The sequence below is a fragment of the Plasmodium gonderi genome, assembly GCF_002157705.1.
Source record: "Plasmodium gonderi DNA, contig: Pgo-contig_494, whole genome shotgun sequence".
Taxonomy (NCBI): domain Eukaryota; phylum Apicomplexa; class Aconoidasida; order Haemosporida; family Plasmodiidae; genus Plasmodium; species Plasmodium gonderi.
In genome coordinates, this window is record NW_021629348.1 from 7,561 (window position 1) to 18,773 (window position 11,213).

The window sequence follows — 11,213 nt, forward strand, 5'->3', positions numbered from 1 at the left end:
ATATTGCCATCCGATTATTATAATAATATGAATAAATGTTAATTTTTAATTAATAGAATTAAATTTTTTAGAGATATTAATAATATTTACATTCATTAGTGGAATTATTTATATATCATTATATTTAATAATACTACTTCATTTGATTATTTGCAAATATCATGTTTCAGTGTTCAATTTTAACATTATGTAAGATAACTGAAATATCGCATTTTCTTATTTTTTTTGAGTAGAATATAATGAATATGAAATATTATTTATTTCATCTTATATAATTTTTTTTTATACATATTCAACCTTATTTTTATTTTATTTTTAATTTTTTTTATTTAACCAAGTGTCAAATAATGTAAAAAAAATAGTATGAAATAAATAATGCTATAATTTAATATGAAATAATTTTATTATATTATTAATAGAGATATCAAAATTAATATTAAATTATATACAATTCATTTTATATGAAATATAATAAATAAAAACAAGTATGAAATAAAATATTAAAAATATATGTTATGTACATTATATAAATTTTGTATTATAAGTGCTGTTTTAATTTTATATATCATGTCCTCTGATCAAGGTTATTTTTTAGTGTTCTTTATGTTTATTTATATTTTTTCTTGTTTTTACTTTTAGGGATATTTACAAATACTCCCGTTCTCTTATAATGTATATATATATACATATACAACTGCCATAATTCGTAAATGAATATATGAATACTTTTTAAATTCGCATATTTTAAAAAATGTATTTACACTCATGTTCTTAATTATTGTATTTGTTGACAAATTACTTTATAGGATATGATGCATCACTATACTTATTGTTATAACTGGAACTCGTTAATACAAATTAACTTTTGTAATTGCCACTAAAGGATTTATACAGAGTAGTACAATTAATGATATGTTTATTATAGTTTAACTAATATGAATAATATGATCATGTAAAAAAAATTTATATAATTAATGTTTATGAATGTATTAAATTATAGAATTCTATTATATATATCAAACATATTATATGTGTTGTTTTGTTAAATTGATATATAAGAAATAAAATACAAATTAATCCAAAGTTTAAAATAACAATAAATTAATATATAAGCCGAGATATATTTTTCTAAAAGGATTACTTCATGTGTAAATGAAGTATATCAACAGAATTATAAATCGTTACGGTAATAACTTCAAACAATTATACATATATATTATAACCTAATACTCTTAACATTTATTTCTGTGCATCTATATATATTATTATAATTTATATAAAACACGATATATTTATAAAAATATGTTTAATGTATTGTTTTTTAAGGACAGTAAATTATAAAAATAAAAACGTTATATATGCAATTCTTTCAAATATGTGTATTAGCATATATATATAATAATGCTCTTGTGGAAATATATAGGACCCTATATATTCTTTACACAAATAAAATAAATGCATCAAAATATAACTAAATATATGGTACAACATAAATACCAATAAGAAGATGTAAGTTATTTGAAATCATTTTATGTATTTGTATACAAGTGGCTTGTCGACGTTTCCATTATAATACTAGTATAATTCATTTTTAATATTTTCTGGAAAATATAAATAATCACTTGTATGATATAGAAAAGAAAAATGTAATAGAAAAGATATTTTTAACTGTATGTGTAATTATACTTAATTTAAATATATCTTAAGCAACTTGGAACTGGGATTAAAAATATATAAATAGTTCATTTTAAATGTTGGCATTGATCACTTATTTTAATTAATATATTTTTCTCTCATAATGCTACTGCTTTGCTAAGATTATAAAATATTTTATTTTCAAAAAAATGTTTATTTATTTAAATGTGTATATATTTAATGAATTGTATTATATTTTTGGCATTTATATTTCTAATTTATTCATGAGTACATTCTTATTCACGATATAGATGCAGCTATTACTCTATAACAATAATTTTTTTCTTCTGTAGATATATATTCATTTTGCATATTCGCTATAATTTAAGAGATATCCTTTATCTTTTCCCATATATTTTTATTATATTTTCAATAAATAATATCTCTCTTAGGAAAAATTTTAAACTATTAATATACAGCATTAGTAAATGTGCTATATCGTTAGCCTAAAATTAAATCAATAAATGTCATATATAAATTCCAAATATCATAGTGAAGAAAATTTGATTTATCAAATTACATATTAAAAGAGAAAAATAATATTTAATAAATGAGGATTATACATATAGTGCAATAGAAGAATGTAAGAATTAAAAAAAATTATGATAATTTTAAAAATATTGAGAAAGCTAAAATTACTCAGATATAACTTTTTAATTCTCTACTATATTTATGAAGTAAAAGTCTCGTATTGTTTTTTTTGAATTGTTTTCAGTACTATTATATCATTCCTGAACCATTAAGTATTTTCTTTTAATTCATCAAAATACATTATTATTATGTGATAAAACCAACATAATCATTCATCAGTGACACATTTACGATATTTAATATATAAACTAATATAAATTATTGTTCATAAAAATTATTAAAAAAAAGAAAATAAAAAGATATATAAAAATAAATTTATTTTGTGTAATGTGATATAAATGAATAATATATCGTCTCAATGTTTCATTTTTTTATATATATTATTTTGTGTTTTTCTCCTTATTTTAAGGTTAAGATTTCAATTTATTGTGTTTTTGAATTGTGGCTTATTCATAAATGTTTTATTTACGTATAGATATTTTTTACATTAATTTTATGGATTTTTTGTCCTTTAAATATATATATTTTCAGATTTTATGCATATATATAAGATTTTTTATGTACATTTGTACTTAATAATTCTTAATTATAATAAATAATTTATTTTTATTAAAGTAGACATGTAATATAATATTATGTCTGAGCATAAATGAAGGTTATGCATATACAATCTAATTAATGATATATAGACAAAAAGTTAACGATGAAAAAATAAAATATGTATATACCATTATATTAATATCCTATATTTTTTTTTGCTTACGAGATTTCAAATATTAAGGAAAAATATGTATCACTTTTATGATGATAATATTTTAAAATAATTTATTATATTGTATTTTTTTATGAACCACCAGTTCTATTTTGTATTCGGATATATACTTTTTAACGCTTCTTATATATATATATATATATATAGTATATTATGATTACATCCTGAATTTTCATTAATATGTAGTCAATATATTCTTTTTTCATTAAACAACTTTACAAAATATTCCATGAATTCTAATTACATTTCATTGATTCTTACATTTTTCTTAGTAATTTGTCATAGGACTGTAACATGAATGGCCATGTTATTGATATGGATTTTTATAGCGATGCAACGATACTAATTAATAGTTCTCAAGTTAATATATCATCGTCGTATATTATATTTATTAAATTATGTATTCATGTTTGCTAGTTTAACCAAAACTTTAAAAACAATATCAGTGTATGCAATAGGGGTACTTTAATGTGTGCATATATATAACTTATTTTATTAATACATCATTAATATAAATTAATAATACCCTTTTTGTCACCTATATATTGTATATATAGTAATATTTTTCTTTGTATATTAATGTTCCCATTATGAAAATATGCTCAAGAAAAGCTTGGGCATGTATGATACGAAAGTATGTTGATTTTAATTACTGAGACAGGTAATATTGAATTCCTAGGGGCATATTTCTAATTAAATGATTTATAAATTCATATAATTAACTTATTTCATACTATGTAATTCATTTTATATTGATCTTAGTTTAATGAGTTTATATGATTTTTTTTTGCGTCATATAAAATGATAATTTCATCCCTCAATAAAAATTCAAATCAATTAATATTTATGTTCTATTATTAAATATGGAAGTTTCATGAAAACATTTAGTTGATTTATTAAAGATCAGTTTTTTCAATTGAAATATAAAATCCATTTATTATTTAAAACTATATTTTATATTAGATGAATCTTTGCTAATATATATTCCTTAGTTTCACAAAATAGTGCTAACAATCTCCTAAAAATGTTACGTTTCCATGTTTCCTTTTTACTTATACCTTTGCACCTTGTCTAATAATTAAGTAATCTAGAGAAAATATGACAAATATAGAACATGTATAATATATTTATTTAACAAATATAATTATTGTGGATCATAAAAAAAGTGGCATATGATATAAAATAAAAAATAAATGAGTACTATTAGAAAATAAAAAAAATATATATATATATTAATATTATTAGGAATAAAAAATATTCCTAAACTTCATAAATATAAATAAAAGGATTATGTATCAAAAACAGTTTAATATATTATATTTATATAATTTTTTTAATAGGTATTAATCCAATGATGTTTTCCATATTAATAAGATACTCTGTAGATTAAAAAGTATAAAATAGATAAATTATCATATATATTTTATCATTCGAACATGAAAATATACTGTCATTGTTTTATGAAATAATATTTACATATTTTATCCAGATAATTACAATTCATTTCTTATTTTTATTAGAAAACAATATTGTTTCATTATATAAAGAAATTATTTGTATATTTAATTACATAAATAAATGAATTAAATAATTCGAATAAAATATAATTATACATTATGTTCTCTATAGACAAAAGTAATACATAAATTTAACTTCTATTAACGTATATGGAAAAATAAATATTATAACTCTACTCATGTATAGAATAGAAATTGTAAATAATTAAATTTGTAAATAATAAAAATTTCTTTACATTAAATAGAGCCCGAAAAAGGGAAAAAAAATAGAGAGAAAACAAGTACATTAATAAAAACAAAAGCTATAACAAATAATATATATTTTATTATTTGTGTTATTACATATATTAATGATTTTATTATGCGTATTAATTTCTTATATATATATACAATGAAAAATAATAAAAAAAAGTTTCTTCGGATTTATTCATAGTATGTTTATTAGGTAAACAGCTAAAATTGAATAATTATTGAGATATGTGTATTTTGTATTTTCAAATATATCACTCAAATATAATACGTACAAAAATAGTATGACGTATATAATAATATTTAACATAAAATATATTTAAATTTTATCAATAATTGTAACTTTCTTCTACTTTTCTTTATTATATCATGTTATATATTATTGTATTTATATTATATTGCTTTATAGCCTACAGACATCTTATTTGTTATAATAACTGCACTTAAAAACATAACCGGTAACAAGTTAATTCATATATTTTTATAAATTATATAAGCACAGAGTAAATTATATTGAGATTTAGTATAATATTTGTTTCGAACATATTTCATAAAAAAATATATTTATATATATATTTGATATATAAGATTATAAGAATCATATCATTTTATATATGATATTATTAGAAGACATATACGCTTTACTGCTTTACATGAATATGATTTGTGGAGTTTATACAAATATTTTATTAGTGTTATTTATTAAATATTAAGAAATATGATATAATACATCATAGCTGCTAATCCTTGGTGAACTACTATATATTTCAGGCCTTTCCAACATATGTTTTTCCTCACTTCTGTTAATCCATCGATTAATTATCCTTAATATAGAGCGACGAAACCATGATCCATATGATGTTGACTAGTTTATAATAAAGAATATACATTGAAAATATAATCATTTTCTTCGGTAATTTTTTTCTTTTAAATGTACATATATGTGGCTTCATAGTATAAATATATATAAGTAATATAATAATTAACATTATACAAAATGAATAAAAAAATAGATATTAATAATGATATAACAATCGTAATTGTAATAGGAACAAGGATACTAGTTTTGCAAGGCAACATTATTTTGACTTCTTTAGTTTCAATTTTATTCCTGTTAATTTGTATATTATATTGTTTTACATAGTACTCCAGTTCATTACAGAAATCAACGTTTCTATTGAATGCACACTTTGATTTGATTATATCATCATTTATATATATGTGATATAGAGCTGCCAGTTCTCGTACATAGTCATTAGTGATAGATTTCTCCTTGTTCTTGCATTTATGGACCATATTCCTTAAGTTAACACTATATAAATTGAGTAAATCAGAATATATACTTTGTATATGATCAGCTTTTTCTTTATTCATTTTAAGAACATATGAGTATATCCAATAGGAAAAAAATTCACATCCAGCTTCATCTAAATTTATATCATCTGGTGAATTAACTGTAGCCAAAAAATCCATAGCTTGTATGCATACATATTCTGCTTTAGTTTTAACATCTATAAATTTTTTCAATATATTATTTTCTCCTTTACATGCATTTATCCAGATTCCTCCAATGCCAGGCGTGTAAATTTCCTTTTCATCTAACATTTTTTTACATTCAGGAAATTTTTTTACAATTTCATACTAAAAAAGAAATAAAAATAATAGTTATACAATAAATACATACTAATATAAGATTTATATAAATTTTTCCATTAAATATTTATGTAAATACTATAATTTTTTAATATATATAATAACAATTCAAACGTACAATAAATTTCCCCATCTCAAATAATATTATAATCTGTTACATATGATCTAAATAAAATTATGAACTTGTTTCATTAAATTTTTAATAAATAAATCATAATATATTATGTATCATAAAATTTTCGTTCTTATAATTATAGAAACCTTGTTAAAGTATCAATGAAACATTTCATAATTAAGTATCATGATAATAATATATAGTGCTAATAATATTTATTATATATCATTTCTTAGTTATATCAGCTCAAATAAGTGTAACATAAATATATTATTTAAAAAAAAAAATACAATTTGTTAAGAAATAATGTTAAATTTATGATTCTACAAAATAATTATACAATTTTAGTAATAATAATAATAAAAAGGTACATATGTAATATATAATCCCATTATGTGATATTAATATAAATATGTATGTCATGTCACATAATTTATTATTTATACTAGTTTTTTTATGTATCCTTAATTTTATTCAAAAACTAAAACATAAATAATTAAAAAATAATTATCTATCAACATATTATAATTCCTTTATATATATATATAAAATAATAGAAGATTTATAAAGTGAAGTATAGTACATTAATTAAATTTTTTATAAATACGACACAACGCATATATTAACGATTTAACATTTTATAAATATCATATACCTTAACGTAAATATCGAATTAATACTTTAAGAATATATTTATAGATTATTAAAGTACATAATTTTGAAATTTATGTATATTAAAATACAAATTAAATAACGTAATTTCCATATATACATATATAATATTAAAAAAAAATAATCCTGTGCTTTATGTTTTATTTCTATTCAATTTTAATATATATAGTATATTATTACCTTTTTGTATGTAATAATATATTAGTTTACATATATAATCATCTCATGTTTTACACCTTATAATTTCTACAGTTTAGTGTATTCGTTTATTATGTTATTTCTAAATAATTTAAGAATAATTTATCATTAACAATAATGGTAATATATTGTATTTTATAATTTTTTGTCCCTTACACGTATTAAAATTGATTAGTATTAATAAACTAAGTGATACTATTTCAATAAGAACCATAATAGCATTTGTATTCAATGTACCATGTTGAAATGTAAAAAATTAGAAATAAAAAAGTGCTTATTACTCTTGTGTTCTGAAACATAGAAAGTAATATATGTATAGTTTTAACTTCTTAATTTTCATAAAAATATATTCAAAAATTAATTCATATTATATAAATACATTAGAGCTAATTATTATATACAAAAAATTATAATTTTTCATAAAAAATTTTTGTATTAAAATAGATTTTTTAAAAGAGTAATATATATATTTATTAGTTATAAGATAAGGTATACAAATTATATTATATAATTCTGTATTATATTATTATATAAGCACAATGATGATTCATATTTATTTAAATATATGTTGGCTGCTTAATTCATATTATAAATATAGCTTATTTACTATAACACAAAAAAATATTAATTCATGTGTTTTCTTTTTTATTTTTTTAATAATCAATACTATTATAAATTAGATAAAATCATTTTTCAAAAGGAAATCATATACATTTATTAGAATACTAGTATTATGTACAAGAAGAGGCAATTTTTTTATACATTTTTCTTGATAATATATTTATAATATTCAAATATATAAATATATATTGCTTAACCATGATATATATTTTACATTCTTTAAACAAACGTATTGATATTTCCATTAAAATGTAAAAATTAAAATTTATAATTATGTTATCTAATATTTATAGATCATTTTTGTAGAAAACATGTATTGTCATTATAAAATGAATGTTTTATTTATTCATTCTTACTCATGATACTGCTTAATATAGTTATATGAAAAATAATACATATGCTTTTTTAATATTATTCACATTATATACTTTATTACTTATTAAAATAAAATAATATGATAATCATAAGTTACAACTTATTACGATTGAGTAAAAATATACAGTATCTGAAATGTTGTTTATCAATTTTATTGTTCCCCCTTTTTTTTATTGTAAGAAAACTTAAAAAAAAAAAATTTCTTACAGTGTATTCATGAGTTGAAATGTTTTAATTAATTATGCCTAAATATTATTGAGTATTTTAGGCATTTTGAAAAAAATGCTATTATAAGACATATAATAATTAATTTTAAATAGTTTAAAATGAATTTATAAATTATTCTTACAAACTCTACAAAAAATTATAAAGAATCATAAGTCACTAGAATACTGTACCTTTAAATGTTAATATGATTCAGGTTGGTTAATTTCTGTTTTTAACATAATATGATGTGTTATTATTATTAAATATTATGGAAATAAGTGTTCAAACAATTTTATATTTTTTAAGGGAATATATCTCTATTATTTTATTCATTCATTATTTTATAAAATTTTTTTTGTAGATTTCCCAGGATATGTAAAATGTATACGAGAAAATTTAAGAAATAGAAATTTAGCAATGAATAATTATATAGAGAATTATTTTTTAATATATATGTTCCCAAAAAAACTCATTGAAATATAAAATATCACTATAAACCTTACATAATATATTTAAAACTTTTTTTAATATGTACAAATTGTTTTTATATATTTCATGCTGAATAAAAAAATTAAGCATCTGTTTATTGTTATACGTCATGTTTTAAATAAAATTTAAAAAAAAATTATTTTTCATAACTTATATAATTCACAAGGTTAGATATTATTATATATACATTTACATTGTTTTATTTATATGTAATTAATTAAACCTCACACTGCATCAGAAAAATATTATCCCTAATTTTTAGCATAAAAAAGAGTACATAATATGAACTAAATTATCCTAGTAGTATGCCGTATTATAATATTTTTATTATTAAAAATTATAATTACGCACCTTTAATTAATTACATATGTATATATACGCATGAATGCATGGTTCTTATGTTCATTATATAAATGTATGTATAAAGGCTAATTTGCAAATAATAAAATAATCTTTCATAAATATATTTAATGAATTATATTATGTAAACGGAAGAATACAAATAAATGTATAACAAAATTATTTTTTTTAATTACATGTATTCTAAAGATATTTTTTTATATGTTCACAATTATATGTAATGTCACAGAAATTAATACAATTCAGTAGAATAATAAATATGTGATGTATAACATATGACTATAAGAGGACATTTATCATTTTAATAACTTTAAAAATATTATTTTAATCAATTAAACATTTTATATTCTTCCCTTCTAGTAAGATAGGTTTTATTTTTTAGTAATATGAAAATATGTATAAATATTAATATATATAACAAGTTTATGTTAATACGTGAAGAGGCAAATATTTAGAGTATTCAAAATGTTGCTTAGGGAAAAATAGAGAATTACTTTTGAACAAATACTGAATGGTGAAGTATGCATAATTAATTTGTGTTTTAATATTATCACCTAATATATTTTTTAAAAATTATTCTTGTCCTACACAAGGTTAACTTCTCAGGTATAAATCTTTTTATAATTTTATAATAAATATATTTTTCTTATTTTTCTGGATGAATATTCTAAACATTTATATGAATGAATAAGCATTCAACGATTAACATTTATCAACATGAATGTAATCATCGATGTACATATTTTAGTAAAACTCTCAGTAATTAATGAGTTAAAAAAAGACATAATGAACTCTACAAAAAAAAGTCTGAATTTCTTTTAATATTATCGCCTATTCTCATAAAATAGCATAATTTTAGAGATCATTGATCATATTCTATTCACTAAACATATGAACACTTGTAACTGGAACAAAAATAATAAATCATTATCAAATATCAAATTTAATTCATCTATTATACAACATATTACAGTTTTTTATTTTTTAGAATTAATTATAAATATAGAACTAATAAAGTATGTTGCTCTAATTTTATCGAAACATACAATTTCTACAAAAGAATTAAATATTTCACGACCATTTTAAAAATAATGATCGCTTAACATGTAAAAGATATTCTAATGAAATTTAATTTTAGAAATACTGAGAATATATCATTATTGCAGTAAAAATATGACAATTTTTCTTGTGTATTGGTCATATATGTTTTGTTTAATCTTATTACTCCATCCGATATGTAACTTGGTTAAAATTTAAATAAGAACTATATTTATATATATTTGTACAATATCTATTTCGTTAAAAAGATTTTCCAAGGTATCTAGGAGATATTAACAGATTTATCAACTATACACTGTTATCTTACACTTAAATATGTAGTAAGAGGTTTATGAAATTTCATATACTATAATTTATATATTATCATGTTATATACATTTACAATTTTGAGATATTTTTATTTGATTTCTGAATTTAAAGTAAATATTAAATATTGCTCCGTAGTGTTATTGCATTATAAGAGGTTATATTTTATATGGAACACACATTTAAATATTTATAAAATAGTAATATTATATATATTATTTTCTAACATTTTACACGTTATATATATCATAAGTTATCAAGTTATTATGCGAGGGAAAATAAGAAAAATCAAATAAATTATATTCTTAAGGAAAAAAATAAACAATAATTACAA

At 18.9% G+C, this 11,213-nt stretch overlaps 1 protein-coding gene across 1 annotated transcript; it reads right to left on the reverse strand.

Moving 5' to 3' along the window:
* Positions 1 to 5,533: 5,533 nt before the first annotated feature.
* On the reverse strand, positions 5,534 to 6,610 carry PGO_003630 (variable surface protein; the record flags this gene model as incomplete). Its single annotated transcript, XM_028691343.1, has 3 exons — positions 5,534 to 5,689; positions 5,812 to 6,465; positions 6,596 to 6,610. 3 exons carry the CDS (start codon positions 6,608 to 6,610, stop codon positions 5,534 to 5,536), a joined length of 825 nt encoding a protein of 274 aa, XP_028547144.1.
* Positions 6,611 to 11,213: the final 4,603 nt, after the last annotated feature.